This window comes from Desmodus rotundus, chromosome 2, assembly GCF_022682495.2.
Source record: "Desmodus rotundus isolate HL8 chromosome 2, HLdesRot8A.1, whole genome shotgun sequence".
In the NCBI taxonomy this organism is placed as follows: domain Eukaryota; kingdom Metazoa; phylum Chordata; class Mammalia; order Chiroptera; family Phyllostomidae; genus Desmodus; species Desmodus rotundus.
Window position 1 is genome coordinate 86,682,079 of NC_071388.1, and position 19,572 is coordinate 86,701,650.

Below are 19,572 nucleotides of genomic sequence, written 5' to 3' on the forward strand. Positions count from 1 at the left end.
CAATCTTGAAAAAGTTGAAGGTACTATGCTTCCTGGTTTCAAATGATATTACAAAGCTATAGTAATCAAAACAGTACGTACTGGCATAAAAACATACACATAGATCAATGAAAGAGAATAGAGAGTGCAGGAAAACCCCCCACACATGTGGGGTCAATTAATTTATGACAAAGGAGCCAAGAATATACAAAAGAAAACGGACAATCTCTGCAATAAATGGTGTTGGGAAAACTGGACAGGCATATGCAAAAGAAAACTAAACCACTATTTTACAACATACACAAAAATGAACTCAGAATGGATTAAAGACTTGAATGTAAGACCTGAAACCATAAAACTCCAGGAAGAAAACATAGGGAGTAAGCTCCTTGACATTGGTCTTGGCAATAATTTTTTTGGATTTGACACCAAAAACAAAAGCAGAAGCAAAAATAAATAACTAGGACTATATCAACCTAAAAAACTTTTGCACAGCAAAAGAAACCATCAACAAAATGAAAAAGCAACCTATAGAACAGGAAAAAATAATTGCAAATCATATCTGATAAAGGGTTAATATCTAAAATAGATAAAGAACCATACAACTAAAGCAAAAAAAAAATCTGATTAAAAATGGGCAGAAGATCTGAGGAGATATTTTTCCAAAGAACACAGACAAATGGCCAACAGGTACATGAATAGATGTTCAACATCACAAATCATTGGGGACATGCAAATCAAAACCACAATGAGAAATCACCTCCCACCTGTGAGAATGGCATTACTGGAAAGAAAAGAAGTGTTGGTGAAATAAGAATGTGGAGAAAAGAGAATCTCTGTGCACTCTTGGTGGGAATGCAAATTGGCATAACCACTGTGAAAAATAGTGTGGAGCTTCCTCAAAAAATTAAAAATAGAACTACTATATATACAGAAATTCACTTCTCAGTATTTATTTGAAGGAAACAGAATAACTAACTCTAAAAAGTATCCGCACCCTCATGTTCATGGCAGTGTTATTTACAATAGCCAAGACATGGGAACAACTAAGTGTCCACTGATGGGTGAATAGATAAAGAAAATGTGGTGCGTATTTACAATGGAATACTATTCAGCCATACAAAAGAAGAAAAGTCTGACATTTGCAACAACATGGATGGCCCTGGAAAGCATTATGTTAGGTGAAATAAGTCAGAGAAAGACAAATAATATGCGATCTCACCTATATGTAAAATCTAAAAAACTGAACTTAGGGTATGAGAACAGATTGGTGGTTGCCAGAGGCAATGGGGGTGGAGAAATGGCTTGAGGTTGGAAAAATAGGTGAAGGTGGTCAAAAGGTACTAACTTCTGGTTATAAAATGAGTAAGTCCTGGAAATGTAACATACAGCCTGGTGACTATAGTTGATAATACTTCATTGTACATTTGAAAGTTGCTAAGAGTATAAATCTTGAGTTTTCATCACAAGAAAAAAATTTGTAACTATGCATTGTGATGACTATTAACTAAACATGTTGTGATAATCATTTCATAATGTAAACGTCTATCAAATCATTATGTTGTACATTCAAAACTAATACCATAAGTCAGTTAATCTGTAAACAAATATTGATAAATAAATATATGTTCAATCAAGTTGTTTCTATTGTCTAGAATGCTCCCTCCTACCCCCACCTTAAAGTAAGTCTGACCACAGGTAATTAATAACTCATTTTGAGCCTAACTAAGGCAGGGACCAATATACAAGAAATAGTCTGGTTAGGAAAATGAGACAAGTCAATTTTTCAAATAAAATCTCTTTTCCGTTTACATCTGCCTATACCTCTATCTCTCAGGTTTAAGAAATTTGAAGATTCACAGAATTCTGTGTGTATCGAAAGTTCTAAAACCAATGGAAGTTGAATTGCTTAATACCAATTTACTGAAGCCAGTAAATGTACTGTGTGGTGAAGGAAGCCACACAGACGAAAATTGAAAATGGCTAGAAGTGGTTGACTATGTTAATGTTCCTCCCATTTCGGAAGGCAAGCCCTGGGTTCACATCTCAGCTCTGAGGCATAGAGTAAGTAACTGTGGTAACTATGGTTATGCACGGCTCAAATTTCCCTTCAAGACACTCTGCTGTGAGGAGTAGCGTCCTGAAAACCTCCAACTGCAATGCCTTTGGGACCTGCCATAGCCTTTACACTGAGGTCACAAACTCCCCAGCAGCCCCTACCAACAACTAGGCACAGTGGAGTTACCAGGGTATGGCCACTTCTGCGTGACATGAGACTCCTACATGCACAATTTTTGTGCTGGAGACTTGCTGGGAGCAGCATTGCACTGGGGGACTCCTTCTATGCAATCCTCCTTCCTTCATCCTTTCCTTCCAAGGTGTCAGATGCATACTGCAGTCTGAAGGCTGTCTCTGCCTGATCCTGCTTGCTCTTCTCTTCTCCTTCTTACCCAGATGTTACCTGCAAAAAATCGCTTGTGCTTCTAATTGCATTCTGGCATCGGGTTCCTGGAGGACCCACCCAAGACCAAACTTTGTTTCCTTATTCCTCCAAAAATTAAGATACCATCTCTGTATTTAGATCTGTAAGGATTAAATGATGTCTACACACAGATCTCTGAATGTAGGAAGCAGTCCGAGGTGAAATGGAGCAGGTAGATGAAGAGTAGGGGCAGGAAAACTGTCTTTACCTTTTTAACAATTGTAAGTTTCTAATCTTATGCCTTGCTTTTTAGCCCATTTTTCAAGGCAGTGGAGAGAGAAAGGACATGTGAGGGGAGATAAACACTCAGTGGGGACTGGCCACAGAACTATTGTGGACGGGGTCACCTTAGATTCCCTTTCCAATGTAGTAGGATCTTCCCAGAGGAATTTTTTCTAAGAAAGAAAAACCATATTTACGTCCCTTTCAAAATGACATTTTCAATTGGTACCTATGAAGTACTATTAGAAAACACCCTGCCTCCTAGTCCTGACAGTTATTTTGTTGCTAAAGGAGAGCAGACTCAATTGACTCAGCATCCACCTTGAATGTTTCAAAACCTGGTGTAGATATTAAGAAATGTAGAGGGCTCTCAAATGTCTCTTTAAGCTCACAGAATCTAGAGTAATATTTGCATAACATAGGTATTCAATAGGTGTTATCTGATTTGATGGCAGAAAATCATTGCATAATTGAATAGATACACTCTAAGCATTGTGCAGACAGTCGGGAGAAATTAAGAAATACACCTCCATACCAGCACCTGGGGAATACTAAGATCATTGCTATGAAGAAACAAAGATCTAACACAATCAAACACGAATGCAGTCCTTGGACAAAAAAAAATCCCCCCCCCAAATATAGCTTTTGTGTTTATTTCTATAATGAAGTTGTTTCCAGAAGGAAACAGTAAAAAATAATCCATTGGAAAACAAAGAGAAGAGAAATCCAGACATTATTAACAAAGAGCATTTCATTCCCTCAACATAGGTGGCTCCCCAGCCCCCCTTAAAAGGAGATTAGAGCAGCACATCCTTCATAGTCCCCAGGTGTGTACTTCCTGAGCCGCGCCCACCATGGGCTCACTCCTCAGTGGCTTTGATACACCTGCATGGTCTAAAGAAGTGTCAGACTAGCTCATCTTTGAAAAGAACCTCTTAGTCAGTAAAGAAGAGCTGTGCAAGTGGCTTATTTCATCTTAATTAGCCCAAGATGATGCTTCTGAAGTGCTCTGCTTTCTTATCAACATTATCCTTCCTGCTGCAAGGGAGGCAGACTTTGATGTCTCTCACATCAACGACTAGCCTCAGGAGCGGGAAGCGGGACAGGCTGACGTTGCCTTAGTACTGACGAAGTTGCTGTAAATGCAGGAGCCTAGAATGAGTTTGCCTTTTCACTGAAATAAGCTGCACTGTGCAGCAGAAAGGGCTAGAAAGAGACCTTTGGCACCTGTTGTTCAGCCATTGAAATATGCTCATGTGCTCTGAGCCAGGAAGGTGCTAGGCCCCACAGCGGCAAAAAAACTGCCTATGCTATCTGGTTTACTACATTTGAAGTAAAAGGAAAAAAGGTTAGAAAGTAAAAATAAGAAATAAAGATTACATTGTTACTTTAGAAATGTATTAACTACTGGTCGAAAGTCTGCCCACTTCTTTTCAATTAGTTGCTTGAGACCCATGTTAGTCAACAGGAAAATACTCAGAAAGCTTCGGAGGCCTCTTGCTAGCCATTTGCTTTTTTCACCTGGCACTGGCACCAAGTAGAGTCCTCAGTGGCCTGGAATGTTTGTGCAACCAGATAATTGGAGTGCACGTGTCCCCAGCTCCAGTTTAGTCAGCGTCCCATGTAACCTTCTGGCTGAGGAGCTGCCAGTGTCTGCCAGTCACTTCATTTACACATTGTTCTCACTCAGGCTCTCATAGGAAGGAGTGTTTCTGAAAGTGCTGCAGGCATTATGTGTGAAAAAATAGGACTAGTATAAATAGCTTTTTATTTCTAATTGCAAATTGCTGCTCAACATTTGGCTTCCTGAGAGCTCTGAAAAGGGACCGACCCAAACCACTAATAGCACAGGGGCCCTGGAAGGGTGAGTCAGTGTCTACCGCTGAGTGAGAGTAAAGATGCAGGAAGAAACGCAGGAGACCTAGATGGCCATTACTGGCTTGACGGAGCCCATTTTTCCAGGATGGAGCCCAGCCAGACAGGGGGTGCTTTCCTGGAGTACCTGGTAGGTCAACTCTCTGACGCGTCGCTCCAGCTGGCGGGCTCCCCTCTGTGCCTCTGCATTGCGCCGGATTTCACCCTCCAGTTCACCTTCCAGTTCAGAAACCTGCAAACAACCATGATCTCAGACCACAGGCTGGCAGGAAGCAAGCCGGGCTGGCCTTGTACTTGCCAACTGGCATGGTCACTTGAAAGAGAGCAAAATCATGAAGGGAAGAGACGTCCCTTGCCAACAGGGCAACCTCTCTGGGAAAACTTCTTGCCAAAAGTGAGTTGGGGGAACTATGTGGGTTCACATAAGGACTGTTTAGGCTCTGAAGGATGCAAAAGGCTAATCCACGCAGGTGACATGCTTCCCCTCTTAGATGACAAAATCACACACACCCACTCATGAATGTACACCAGCACATGGAGAGAATAAACTATACTTAGAGGATTCAGCCAATATACTACTTAAGTTTACACTGCTTTTTCCATATTCAGCTGATTCTCTAACAATCAAACGCTGCGGCTATGTCACACATACGTCACGTGGCCTCATGGCCCTGCTTTGTGGGAGAGCTGCAGTACAGACCACCTGTCTGCTCGGAGCCTTCCAGAGCCGTACGAACAAGGTTAACATAACATCCAGTCCACAGGACTCGACACCTGCTACACACCAGACCCAGGGCTAGGGATGCAGCAGTGAACAAAAGAAAAATCTCTTCCCCCTATAAGCCTGTATTCTAACAGGGAGAACACAAACAAAACAAAGTAAATGTAGACTATGTTTAGTGGTAATAAGTGATTTGGAGTAAAATAAACAAGGAAAGGGGTAGGGAACTGGTGGAGAAGGCTGTTGCTCGATCCTTCTCTTCTTCCAAGTGTCCAGGGCTCCCTCCCTGCCTTCTTTGTGAAGCAAATGCCACCTTCTCACAGAGCCTTCCTGACCTCCTTTCCCAGTGCAGAGCCTGATGCCCTGAATGTGCTGGCCTGCCTGACCTCATCTCTAGTCCTCTCCACTCCTCCCTCCCCTTTGGCCATACTGTCCTTGTTCTTCAGCAGAGAGGTATGACGGGGTGGGGGAGTTGGCAGGTGTGCATGTTCCTTGCGAATGAAGCCTATTTAAAAAAAACTTTCTGGACCCCTGTCATATAGGAATATAACACGTCGTTCTATCGGTGGGAACAGGAGACTAATACAGCCCACCCTTTACTTTGTTTTTGCTGTGTTTCTTACATAATTAAAACACCCAAAGGGAAAACCACTTTATTATAGCAAATCCTAGACATCATATATATATATAGTTTCACCTATAAATGCTTATGTAATTCTAATACATAATGGTATTGTGATTATATTTGTAAGAAAATTAACGTCATTCTTTAGTATCACCTGATATTTAGGAGCTCACTGCTACTGAGTTATATTGGTTCTAGGCCTTAAGAGTAAACAAACAGGAATTGGAAATAAAATAAAATCTTGTAATCTATCATTTATGTATTTTTAGGGGAAAAAAAGGCCTGTTATAAGTTCTTTGATTTTATGCCTATATGCTTTTTGTTTATCCTAAAAATCTTGGCTCTTATATATGCTGTTGGATAAATAATTATATTAGTGTTATTGCTAGTAGCAATAAGGTACTGTTATTTTGAAACTACAAAAGCTGTTTGCTTTATTTGCTATTTTGTTTTGTTTTGTCCTTAGGTATATTTCATGAGAGATGCACAAACAAAACACTATGTTTAAAAGTCAGTGGGAACAATTGTTCTCTGTGTGTTTATGCCCCCAACTTGATACAGCTGGCTTCGTTTGCCTCCATTTGTGTTAAATTTTTAGGGATCACTTTGTTTTCCTCTTTGATGTCAACTTTTTTAAATTATGAAGCATGGAATGTTTTATATGATTTTGCAATCAAAACAAGGTGCATTCAGAAGGTCTCGAACTCTCATCTCTGTATTCCCCTCCTATGAGTAGCTATTTTTATTACTCTTTGTTTCATCCTTTGTCACCACTTCTTTTTTAAAATATAAGCAAATGTGTACCTATCTTCATATTCCCTCCCTTTCTTGCACAAAAGAGCATATATGCTCCACGTTGTCTGTGCCTTTTATCATTATACAGGTAGCCAAGGTGTTATAGAACTTTTCCTCATTCCTTTTTAAACAGCATGACAACATGGATGTGGTACCGTAAATGCACAAAGGTATTCCACTGTATGCATATACCATAAATGAGCACAGGCAATATTTCACTTTTCAGAGGCCCTTCTGAGTCATCAAATCCCAGTTAAATATTCTTTCCATCTGTAGCATCTGTCATATGGCCTGTACATAGTCACTGAAATTGATTCAATAATTTTAAAAATCCTATTTTCAAGATAGGTCTTTCTATTTGTTTTTAAGCTCCCCGACGGCAGGCACTACATCATTTCTGTCAGCCCTTACTAAATCTTTACTAAGTCTTTGTTGATACTTGATTTAGTTGTTTCCATTCCCCTTTTTCTGGCTGTTGGGAAATGGGCAGAGGAAGTAACAGGAGCAAAGGCACAGAATCAAGACTGCGAGGGGGGATGTGGGCCAGGATGCCACCTGGCTGTGGAGAGCCCAGAGCTGGTGTGGGTGAGTGGGAGGAGACATGTTTCATGTAGCCAGAAGGGGGAAGGCAGATTTAATACAGTCCAAGAGAAGTGGCCGAAAGTCAAAACAAAAATGAATGAACACATTGAGATCTCACCCCATTAAAGATCTGAAAACACTACAAGCAAAAGTGGGGAAGGAGGCAGGGAATATATCTGCTGTGATTTCTAGAATAAGGCCTCTACTGGGAGTTGTCAAGACCCCATGATTACCCAAGCCGACTCCTACCCTGGATTCTAGTTTCCAGATTTGCTTTCTACTCCCCATCAGGGTCATCTGTTCAGCTTCACTGAGCTTTTTCTGTAAGTCTTTCATTGTCTGCTCCATATTCCTTCTCATCTTCTCCAAGCGGCCATTGGTGTCTTGTTCCTTCTTCAGTTCTTCTGACACATTTGCCACCTAGAAAAGGAGAGACTGAGATCATCCAGCAGCTGATTGTCCTTAATATTTCAACCCACAATCTTCAGTTCTTCGTCTAACTAGATGTCATTCCTTGCCTCTGTGTATGTCCTCTCTTCCCACCAGGCTCTCCCTGAGCTCTGTGGCCCTCAGGTGTGTGAAGAAATCAAGACAGCAGCTACTAAAGAGATTAGGGTGGGGGTAAGGGAAACAGACCAGAGATGAAGTACTAAACGAACATGATGGCACAACACCTGTACTGAAATAAGATGACCCACTGAGGCAATGACTGAGAACCGAACAAAGCCCCAGGACGTGTACTGAACATCGCGCACCAGGACAAGTGTGGAGGAGTGCCTATCAGAATCTTTTTCACATGTCACTTCTGTGACTCTGTGATTCACAACTGCAAACAAGTTTAGGCTCCAGAAGTTTGGCAGCAACAGATGTTCTGAGTGCCAATAGTCTGGCACATGGTAGGTTAATGCTTGCTTGTGAAGAACCATTCTTGGCTTTGGCCATGTATACAAGGGCTTAGTGTTTTGATGCAATTATTAAGAACTGTTTCCTGAATCTCTCAGTGCATTTAATGTAAGAACACTGCCCTCCCAATCAAAGCTTCTCTGTCTATCAGGTTACCAACCATCTGTATAATTTAAGTGTGAGACGTGTGTGCAGATGGTGAGGGTGAGGAATAAATTACGGAGGCAACTCTGGGCTCTGCTATGTGAGGTTGGGACTCAGAGCTGAACTACTGAAGAATTCAAAGGGGGAAGGAGAAGTAGTGAATTCATTTGTCAACTTAGTGAAGAAAATCTTTAAAAAGCAAGGTTAATCAGATAGAGTCTTCATAATGTATGACTACATAAATTTACCAAGCAGACTCAGAAGCTCTTTTTATTTCTTTCTATTTATGTGGATTTACATAAATGTTCAGCACATTATTCTTCCCTTGGCCAAACATTTTCAAGCATTTGTACACCTCTTTTCCATCAGAGAGCAGAAGTACCTGCCTCGATACAAAACGGCTGAGTGACAGGCATGCTGCTCGATTCTTCTGGATCCTACAGTGAGCTGGTAGCTTGGACTTGGTGCAAGGTTTTGTTTAGCTCCCCAAGTGCTACATAACTCAGGCAAATACAGACACAAGCTCTTCCCCTCATCTGAATTCCAAAATGACAAATGTAAAATCAAATCGGACATCTTGTCTCCCCAATTCCCATACCCCTTTCAGCAAGAGGATGAGCTTCCATTCACGTGGAAAGGCTAAGGCTGCTGCATATGGTCGTTTGTTTGGATTACATGAAATCACTTGATGGGGGTGGGTGAGTGGAGGCTAAAATCAAGCTGAAGCCCGCTCAGCAAGTGCTGAGACCTGCAAGGCTGGGTCCTCCAGAGTTACTTCTCCCTGCACCTCCATGAATTGTTTTGGTATTTTCTTCTGCTTGCCTTATCCTTTGAGAGAAGTGCTGCATCTGCCCACAGGGTCGCCATTCTCCACTTCCCACCAAGGCACAGTCACAGCTGGCAGCCAACCCTGAAGTTAGTGTCATTTGGGAAAAGCACTGCCCTCTACTTGAAAATAAAGAAGGTACACACCAACCCAGAAGCCCTTCTTTATCAACCTATTCTGCTACTCAAGCAGTAGTATGGCTTATAAAAAATAAATGAAATAAGCATTCTTCCTAGATCATTGTCATAAAACCATTACATACTCCAGGAACATAGCTGTTTGTAAGTAAGCACAGGAAGCATTGTTTCTAGACACTAGATATATTGATTCACAAGTAGAAAGTGGCTTAAGTTAAAAAAAATCTCTTGCTCTCACAAGGTATTGCTTATAGAAATTCAACTGCTCCTTTTCATTGCCTTGGGAGGTTGCAGGGGAGGAGTTAATTGGTGTAATTTTTCAAAATAGGAACAGAGAGCAGAGGGCTGAGCTAACCCCCTCCAGGCTGTGTGGGGAATCAATGGAATCCTTTTGGGCTGCAGAATGGCCTCCGCCCCTTGGCTACTGCTCCAACTTCGGAAGGCAGGAGTGAGGAGGCAGTCAATGTACCCACCTCAGTGGCTGCCTTCTTGGCCTTCTCTTCTGCATTTTGACACCCCTGCACTGCCTCTTCGACTTCCTTCTGCATCCTGGCAAGATCATCCTCCAGTTTCTTCTTCTGGCCAAGGAGACTTGCATTCTAAGGAAAAGCAGCTGTCTTGTTAGGCAAAGTTGAGACCAGCAGATGCAAACACAAGCTAGTCTGTTTGGGACAGGCAATGGGAGAAGGATTGGGCCTGGACTGTTTTATTCCAGCCAGCCACACTCACTTAAGCAATATTTCCAACCCCAGAAGGCCACCATAGAGAAGCCCCTTGCCATCAAAGGCATACTTCAATGGAAGAGACTTCAACCACTCAGTATCATACAGATGGCAGCCTGAATCAGAAAGGAGAAATGGATCCAGAGAACCTACAAGTCCCAAACGTGTACTTGGTTTTCAACTTGCTGAACAAGGTTTTTCTGCCTTTCGTTCTTTGATAGGATAGAACAAATGTCCCAGAGAGAAGTCAGGGTTAACAGCAGACCTTTGGGGAGCAGGGGGCTGGGGGAATCGAAATCAGTTTCCAGCATCATGCTCCAGAAGAAAACAACCTTCCTCTTTATCTACATCCCTTTCCTATCAGACTTAGGTAAGGAGGTGGGAAGAGTAGTTCAGATGTGCTACATCCCCCACTCCACCACGCTCCAGGGCTCTTTGTTCTGTGGCTGGTGCTGTCCTGATTTTTCCCTTCCTGGGGTGTGACAAGAGGCTGGAACTCCTTCTGCTGCTCTTTGGTCCACGTTTGAAGCACAGATTTTCTGAGGATGTGAACTCTTGGCAGACAGAGTGTGTATAAAGGCATGAGCTTTCTATTTTTTATTTCTCCTCATTGTCCTTTCAACTTCCTCTGACCCACATCTCTCAGTGGCAGGACCGAGCCTTAGAAACAGAAAGATGTTCCTGCCGCACAGGTTCTCCCCCGTTTCCTTGATGGCAGAAGTGTCTTCACCAAGGCTGCCATCCCCTGCCCTTAATAGACAGCCAGGCTTGGGCTCGGGTGCTGCCAGGCTTCTCTCTGCCAAGGGTGTGGCCTAGGGAGTTAAGTGTATTTTTCTGGAGTAGATTCTGGATGCTCAATGCACTTAACTCCATAGAAACTACTTCTTTGTAAAGGTAGATTCAGCCATAAATGATTTGTTTGTACACAGAATCAGTCAAATCTGCTAGGGAGATAATGGTTATACCCTTTTCAAGCTGAATGACTCTAATTGGTTCTTTTGGGGGGGAAAATGGGGTTGAGGGTATTTTTATGTAAAGGTAATCTAGAATGTCACAGCTCAGGTTTGAAAAAGGACACATGTAATTAGCCAAGGATAAGTTTGGCTTCACATGTTTGTTCTAGGCTAGAGGTCTGAGAATTCAGAAGGGCCAAAGAAGGTTCCACAAAGTTTCATTATTTACTAAAAGACTGATAGTGTTCTAGTAATTGCAAGGTGTCCCCACAGGGTTGAGGTAGGAGAGATGTCCTTATGAGTGACAGGGTACCACCTAGACACCCTGGGCGAAAGGTCATCCCTGGACCAGCAGCACCACCTGAGAAGTCACTTGAGTCCATGGCACCCCTGCAGGGATTCTGACTCAGTAGGGCAGGTGGGCACCTGGGAATTTGCATTTTTGTGTTAGTTTCTCTAACAGACCTATAGTTTCAGAAACTCTGCCATAGAGACCAGGTCTCTACACTGAATATTTCCCCCCAGTCCATCCCCTCCTCTCTATGTCTGGTTGATGGCCTCATGCCTCCCTAGGCTAGTGGTTTTTCATCCAGCGGAGACCCACTGCTGCATTACCAGTCATAACAGGCATGGCAAAGGATTGGTTCCCAACAGCTATTAAATACAGATAGCGAATGATTTGCTTTTAAAAAATTTGATATTCAACTATGTAAGAATCCTGCTCATTGTATTTAGATCAGCTTTTTTGAGAGAAAAAAGAACATGGTGTGAGTGAGCCTTCTGGGAATCGCACATAACCTCCAACCTATTTGTTCTACACCGCATGGTTTCCAAATAGGACTGCGTCCTGCATGTGACACGGAAGTCAGACTGCAGGCACAAACTCATTGTGATGCCTTCCAGCTGGCACGTCTCCGGTTTCTACTTCTTTTCTCAGTGGGAACACATTGGCATTCTGGGAAGGGCAATCCTTCGTGATACAGGATTATCCCTGCACCTCCCAGGAGTATTAGCATCTCTGGACCTTTCCCACTAAATGTCAGTGGCACGTCCCAGTCACTGTGGCAACCAAAATGACTCCACAGACATTTCTAAACGCCCCAGGGCATGGTGGTTCTGCCCCTAGTCGTTTTAATTCATCCCTCATAACAATCATGACAGTAAACTTCCTAAAATAAAGAGCTAATAACTTCATGTTCAGCTACTTAAAATTCTTCAGCAGACCCCCGCTAGCTACAAGACAATTCACAATCCATCAGTCTCACATTCAAGGTCCCTGGTGTCCTGGCTCTTGCTTAGCCTCGTTGCTGCTGATCTGTCCTGCCCTGACCCCATGCTCTAGTGAGGAGATAGATTTGAGAGAGAAAAAATTAGGCAGTAGAGACTTGGTCTCTATGGCAGTTTCTGAAACTTTAGGTATGTAAGAGAAACTAACAGCAAAGTGCAAATTCTCAGGTCTCACCCAGACCTACTGCACCAGGCCTCTCCCCAGACTCCTGCCCTTGACTCCTCTCTGCCTGGGCGACTACTTACATGTCCTTCACGACTCCGATTCAGTGTGTCCTTCATCTGTCTAAGTCTAGGATGGTCAGAGGAGGCTTTCTGCAGGGGTATGCTTGCTCTGTCATGAACCCGCAGCGGTGCCCTACAGTTTGTTTGCTTAGGGTCTTCACACTTTTAGGAAATAGAGACATTTTGTGTCTATACCATGCGTGCCTGTCCAAGTTGTGGTGGGTGCCATAAAAATGTGTGAATGACCCATTTACTATACACATTTGTCCTAGCCACTACGAATTTTCCTGATTCTATGAGAATGGCAAAGATTCTACAGATTCTTGCTTGGGATCACTTACGTAACCTTTCAGCAGCAGCCAGAGTCCCAACAGCACATCGGCAGCAGCTCAGAATTGTTCAATATCTTCTGGCTCTAAAGCAGGAGGATTTTTTTAAATCCTAAAATGCTGGGGGAACATGTGCCTTAGAGGGAACAGGAGAAGCCAGCAAGTGGTTCTGGAACATTAGGAAATGTTTCGGTCTCTCTCCTTAGCATCCTGGCTTAAGCACCCTGACAGTCCATTCTTCTGGAAGAAGACTCAGTGTTATGGGTCAAATTGTGAACCTAGTCAAACAAAATATGTTGAAGTCCTAGCCCCCAAAACTTCAGAATGTTTCCTTATTTAAAAATAGGACCTTTATGATGTAATCAAGTTGAAATAAAGTCGTTAGGGTGGGCACTAATCCAAAATGACTGATGTCCTTTTTTTTTTTTTTAAGGAGAAAATTTGGACAGAGACAGATGCTCACAGAGGAAAGATGGCATTAAGACATTCAGGGAGAATGTCACGTGAAGGCGGAGGGTTGGAGTGATGCATCTATAAGTTAAGGAACACCAAAGATTGCCGAAAAATGACCAGCATCTAGGAAAAGACAAGAAAGGAGGCACCTAGGAGATTCAGAGGGTGTGTGGCCCTGCCAACACCTTGATTTCAGTCTTCTAGCCCACAGAGAATAAAGTTCTGTTATTTTAAGCCACCCAGTTTGGGGTACTCTGTTACAGCAGCCCTGGGAAACCAATGCACTCGGGAACAAATGAGCGTGACCACCACTCTGAAGCCAAAGGCTCTCCCTGTGCCTCACATACATACACCCAAGGCCAAACATGGCAACTCTGTGCAGTTCCAGGCTGACCCATGCGGGGAAACCACTGCCTTCAACCAGCTGATGCAGGCAATGGGGAGAGTTTATGGGCCCCACCTGGGTATGGAAAAGATTGATTCTTTCTGTGACCTCCAGGAGCTCTTCCTCTGCCAGCCTGCGCCCACGTTCTGTCTGCTCTTGCAAGGACCTCAGTTCCTCCAGTTCAGACTGGAGAAGAACGTTGCGTCGCTCAGCCAAAGCCACCTGCTCCTTCAGCTCACTGTTCAGGTGTGTGCTGTCATCCAGCTGCACCCGAAGGTCCTGTGAGAGAAAACACGGGCTGGGGGGGCACAGATATCTCTGACATCAATGGGATAGGTGTCTGTGCACGCATGTTCTGAACAAAGCTCCACCAATTTCAATGTAAGCATGTTCCTGCTCTGTTGAAGGATTTGATTCATTGTCCCCTCTTTTATTGCTCAATATAATCTGTTGCTTGGTTTGCCTCCACAAGCAGAAGCATTCCTCACACCTATACTGCTGTTTGAAAATACCTTGATTTGAACCTGAAGCTGGCCCAGGGACTTGGTTGCCTCTGACACCCGCCGGTTGGCATGGCTAAGCTGGAGTTCCATCTCATTGAGGTCCCCTTCCATGTTCTTCCTCAGCTGGGTGGCCTCCACTCTGCTCCTGGTCTCCGAATCCAGGCTAGACTGCAGGGAGTCAATAGCACACTGCTGGCTCCTCCTAATTTTAGAATAACATTCGGGGGGGAAATCACGCACCCAAATTAAGAAGGTTACCTGCTGTGTACATAACAGTTTAGGAAACAGAAAAGCATTAAAATTCAATAAAAAGTCTGGGTAATTAACAAAATGAGTCTAAAGGGTTTTCATTTTTAAAACACAGAGGTTGAAGGATTAGGTTAGTGAGCATATTTCCATCATAACAAACTAAGATTCCCAGGTCAACCTCCAGGAAGAATCAAGGAAAGCACCAGAATCTTCCTGAGGCTCCTGTGGAGCCGACTTAACCTCATCTCGGACCCCCTAAAGGACAAGTGTAGGACAAATATCTGTATTTTCTAGAGTGGCTAAGGGTGAAGGAAAGGATGTTCTTTCAGAGAGCCATAATATTTATTTATTTTAATTAGATTTTATTGTTTATGCTATTACAGTCGCCCTAATTTCCTCCTTTTGCTCCCCTCTACCCAGCCCCACCCTCTGTCCCTCAGGCAATCCCCTCTCCATTGCCCATGTCCATGGGTCATGCATACATGTTTTTTGGCTGCTCTATTCTCTATGCTGTACTTTATATCCCCGTGACTGTTCTGTAATTATCAATTTGTACTTCTTTAATCCCTCCACCTTCTTCACTCACAGCTAGCACCTCTTCTCTGCCAAACCCATGTCCCTGGTTGCCACACGGTGAGGTCAGCCTTTCATGCCTATCTTGAGGTCCTGGTCCTTTGTTCAGTTCCAAGATCAGAATCCTATAGGTACGCCAGTATATAAAGTTAATAGAGACCGTTATGGGCCAAATGTGTCCACCCCGCTCTCTACACCCAAATTCTTATGTTGAAACCCTAACCTCCAATACCTCACAATGAGACTGTATTTGGAAATAGGACCTTTAGAAGAGGTGGTTATGGTAAAATGAGGCCATGAGGGTGGACCCTAACCCAATCTGACTGTGTCCTTATAAAAAGAGGACATTTGGACACACAGACACCAGGGATGCACACACACAGAAAGGACCCTTTGAGGACACAACAAGAGAGTGGCCTTCTGCAAGCCAAGGAAAGAGGCTTCAGGACAAACCAATTTTGCTTACACTTCGACCTTGGACTTCCAACTTTCAGGACTATGAGAAAACAAATTTCTGTTGTTTAAGCCACCCAGGCTACACATTTTGTTACAGCAGCTCTAGCCCAATGCTCCTACAAGGATGTGCACACTCAACATCACTGAAAGCGTCTCTCTGTCTCACGCTGAGGAAACTCGTCTTTGCCTCTGCTGACTCTCCTTACACTAAAGCATCCCTAGTCTGGTGTCAAAATCCTCTATCCGGAGATACATTCTACTTAAGCAGACAAACTGAATGTTTCAAACTGTCCTTTTCCCACAGTTGTTTATGAAACTTCATGAGTGCCTCTAGACACGTAAAAAGTGCTGTGTTTTAAAAGGCGTGGATGTGATACAGACCTAGAGAATGGTTGCTAGACAATCAACACAATTCATGCAGGAGTCAAGGTATCTTTAAAATGAAAACTCCCCCAAGCACATTTTTAAAGAAAAATGAAGCTCTCAGGGCCAGGGCAATATGGTAAGAAATTCCCTTTTTTCCTCTTAAAATATAAAATACAATTTGAGAAAAGAAGCCCAATGTGAAAAATAATAATGAAAACTTAAAACTTGAAAAAACTATAGAGAGTCAATTCAATAGGCCCTTTCCCCCCTCTTTCAATACTGCTCATCTATGTCAGAGAAATATTAAGATGATCCTTAATTCCAATACATGTGATTCAGTTCTAAAATGATTAAGAAGGTATTTTGCTAACTAAATGCCATGTCTGAGTTTTTGAAGACATGCTAAAATACTTTAGTTAGAAATGAGAAGAGATTTAAACATTCTTCCAGCAGACACTCGAACAAGAAAAGAAATTAAGTCAGGTGGTGCATCCAACTTAAGACCATGTGGCAGAATTTGATGTTTTTGAGTTCAGAGGAGTGGCCCATATGGAAGGAAAAGATGACGGAACATTAATTACTACATACCTGAGGCTCCAGGGCAGGGGCACACTATGGGTTCTGGGCCAGATCTGGCCATGCCTATTTGATTTCCAATGTCTATGGCTGCTTTCAAGCTACAGCTGCAGAGCTGAGCGGTTGTGACAGAGCCTCTACGGCCTGAACAACCAAAAATATTTAGTATCTGACCTTAGACAGAAAAAGTTGGCCCAACCCTTCTACAGGTGGTCAAACCAAAGCAAACGAATGCACTCTGATGGAATTTCAGTGCCTCATTCCCAAAAGCTCCTTCCACGGCACCTTTCTAGGTATGTCTAGGAGCACAGAATGTAGGCCAGTGGGAAGACCCTCCAGTGTTTCAGCATGTCTTTGAATATCCTGGGGTGGGGGGAATAGAGTTGATAATCCCTGAGGTTTCAGGAGGTACCTGACCAACTTGATTTAACCCAGTCTGGGCCCCTGTGGCAAGGCGGGACTGCCATGGCAGCGAGGGCCACCAGTTGGCCTTTAAGCTGGCCACTGACAGCAGTCCTCCTTTCCTGTGTCTGGGATGGGAAGGATCAAAGCCAGTCACCAAAGTTCCTCCCTTCTATCAATGACTACACTGTCATCTCCTTACCTGTAGCTATGCTAATTATAACATTTGTAGATATTTTTTTATAAAATGGCCCTACATGCATATCCAGCTGCTCACTCTTTTCACCACCAACAGGCCCCCAGGCCCAGCTCACTCAGGATCAGTCCTCATGGAATGAATGGACGAGCAAGCTCAGCAGCAGAGAATGCGCTGAATGAGTTACCAAGTTTGGAACACTGTCAAGGTTTTGTCTTTGCCTCTGAGTCTCTCTCCTGATTTTATGGTCCCTTCAGCTTCCTGGGTCCTGTCTCACAGGCCTCCTTCAGTTCCTGTGGAGTTGCCTAAGCTTCATGGGAACAAAGGACCTTGAACCTTATCTTGCCCTTAGGCAATATTTCCCTTGAGTTCTATAATTTACCTGGCTTATCCTTGATTGCTTGAGAAATCCTATGCTTTACTCAAATTTTCCCAACATTCTACTCAGTTTCCTTAATATCCCTTCCTCTCCTAGCCCTGAAGTCAGAATAAACCAAAGCACAGTGATACAACCTGTACTCACAAACAGCACTCCACACAAAAAGAGCCTGGGATGTTATTTGTGATATATTTGTAAGATATGCTCATCTTTTCTTTCTGGATGAACCTATTATGTGATTATGAACCAGTAGCTATTTAAAACTCATGAATAGCTCACCCCTCCCTCCAGCCCACCTATTCCTTTTTCAGCCCCTTCACAGCTCCTGCCTAGTCTTCTGTTCTTTCTTCTCCAGCCCTAGCTGTTTGGTTCTCCAGCTTCTTTTCCACTAAGATTATTATCATTGGTGAATGGCTCCACGACATTCAGATGTACCTGATGAGATGCAGACTCTCTGAGGATTCATTTTTCCTTTAGCTAGGTTTATTAATAGGCACAGGTTTGACATTACCTGAAATGAGTTTTTTTTTTTAAACTGCATGCACAAGAAGACATTCATTTTTGTTCCTCATGGAAGAAAGTAGGGCAAATATTAAGGCCCCACGTTTTTGCCCTTCATCAAAAAATTCTTTGAGACACTGACTCGGCGGAGCCTCTTTATTACACCAGAAGCCATCTCCACAGTCGGTCCTAGAGCAGGGAGTGCCGATGAGGGGGCACAAAGACAACTCAAAGTGCACAGAGGGCCAAATCTGGCTGGACATCCTCATTAAAAACATGGCCTCCCCTGGGAGTTTTGTCTGAAAGTGGGCTATGGGAAAGGGGTCAATTCAATTGCATGTTAGCAGATTAAAAAAAAAAGTGTTTAATAAATGCACTGGAGCAAGTTACCAGTTGAACCTTAGATTCAAAAGATTTTCCTTGCTGACAGAAGACATCGACTTAAGGGAGCAGATCAGATAGATAATATAATCATAGTTAATTCCATGTGTTTTTAATTGTGCCTGTGATCTATAGAGTGTGAAGTGCTTTGCCAACATCAGCTTCCTTACCACCTTCTGTGGCATGTCTGGGGCTGCTTTTATCCCCTCATTCCACTGAGAAGCTAAGAAGTGAAATGTCTAAAGTCATCAGCTTGGAATGATGAAGTGAAGAAAAGATCCCGCCACCCACGAATCCTGTCTATTCCGTTTCCTGACTGTGAGGTCTCAGCTGCTTCAATGGGGCCTCAATAAGCAGCTTAGCTCCTGGCTTGCTCCTCTCCACACAAACGGCTACAGGGACAGGCAGGGGGTATGTGAAAGTTTCGCTCTGATCTGACATTCATTTTAATGTACACCATCAAATTTTTAGTTCTTCTTCTCCACTGTTTAGCATTTTTAGTTTCTTCAATATGCAGGAAAGAGACCTTTTGTATGAAGACCTAGAGAGTATATGCAGTAATTGTATATAATTAAGCTTTTTTGTGTGTGTGAGGGTTTTTTTTTTTTTGAGTTTTGTATGGGAATAGAAGCTACTGAAATGTAAACAAAATTATAAAAACTGGCAATAATTGTGTAGAGATATTTCTTGATAGTAATAGTGGTAAGCCTTCTAGAAATATTCTAGCGTAGGGTTAGACTAGCTAAGTGTCTTTGAGAATGTTCCAACAAAGGTCTTAAAGTAGCCAAATGCAGCAAGTGCTGAAATATGCAACTGTTGCGTGTCAAAATAATCTTAAATACCTAAATTTTTCTATTTCTTCATCTTTCTCTGAAAGCTTTCTTTGAAGTTCCTCTTTGGTTTCCAAGAGTTCAAGCTGGAAATAAAGAACCTTGCTTTCATTATATTCCAGAGCTCCCTGAAATATACAAATAAAAAGCACTAAATTAAGTCTTTGAGACAATATTTTTTCCCTTCTCAAAACATATGTCATTAGTTCAAATCAGGTCCCTGAAGTTTGGAACAGGATGAAACAGGATGCTTTTGTTTGTTATGTTGTGGTAGATAGTAAGACAGACATGAGCAGAGGAAGGAGGACGGGCCAGGTACGGAAGGTCAGCAGGGCCAAAAGCCCCAGGTGCCTAGCGACAGGAAAACTGGGAAAACAAGGGCCTTGCCCCCAGGGTCACCTTTCCTCCTCTAGCGAATCGCTGGTTATGGAGTTTGAACCCCCTTGCTTTTCACATCACTGGTCATGCAGTTCAGACTCTCCCCTGTCACGTTGCTAGTCGTGTGGGCTGGACTC

At 43.0% G+C, this 19,572-nt stretch overlaps 1 protein-coding gene and 1 long non-coding RNA gene across 2 annotated transcripts in view; one reads left to right on the top strand and one right to left on the bottom strand.

The window, feature by feature from the left end:
• The window catches only part of LOC139440692 (uncharacterized), a 41,391-nt gene extending 27,669 nt beyond the window's left edge, over positions 1-13,722 (top strand). The window contains exon 4 of the long non-coding RNA XR_011650871.1: positions 13,241-13,722. This is a non-coding gene — a long non-coding RNA (uncharacterized lncRNA). The remainder of the gene's footprint in view (positions 1-13,240) is intronic.
• Positions 1-19,572, bottom strand: part of MYH15 (myosin heavy chain 15) — a 139,167-nt gene that overhangs the window by 10,044 nt on the left and 109,551 nt on the right. The window contains 6 exon segments of the mRNA XM_071220618.1: positions 4,686-4,790; positions 7,531-7,701; positions 9,765-9,890; positions 13,721-13,924; positions 14,158-14,350; positions 19,070-19,185. Of these exon segments, the coding sequence (XP_071076719.1) occupies positions 4,686-4,790; positions 7,531-7,701; positions 9,765-9,890; positions 13,721-13,924; positions 14,158-14,350; positions 19,070-19,185 (915 nt within the window).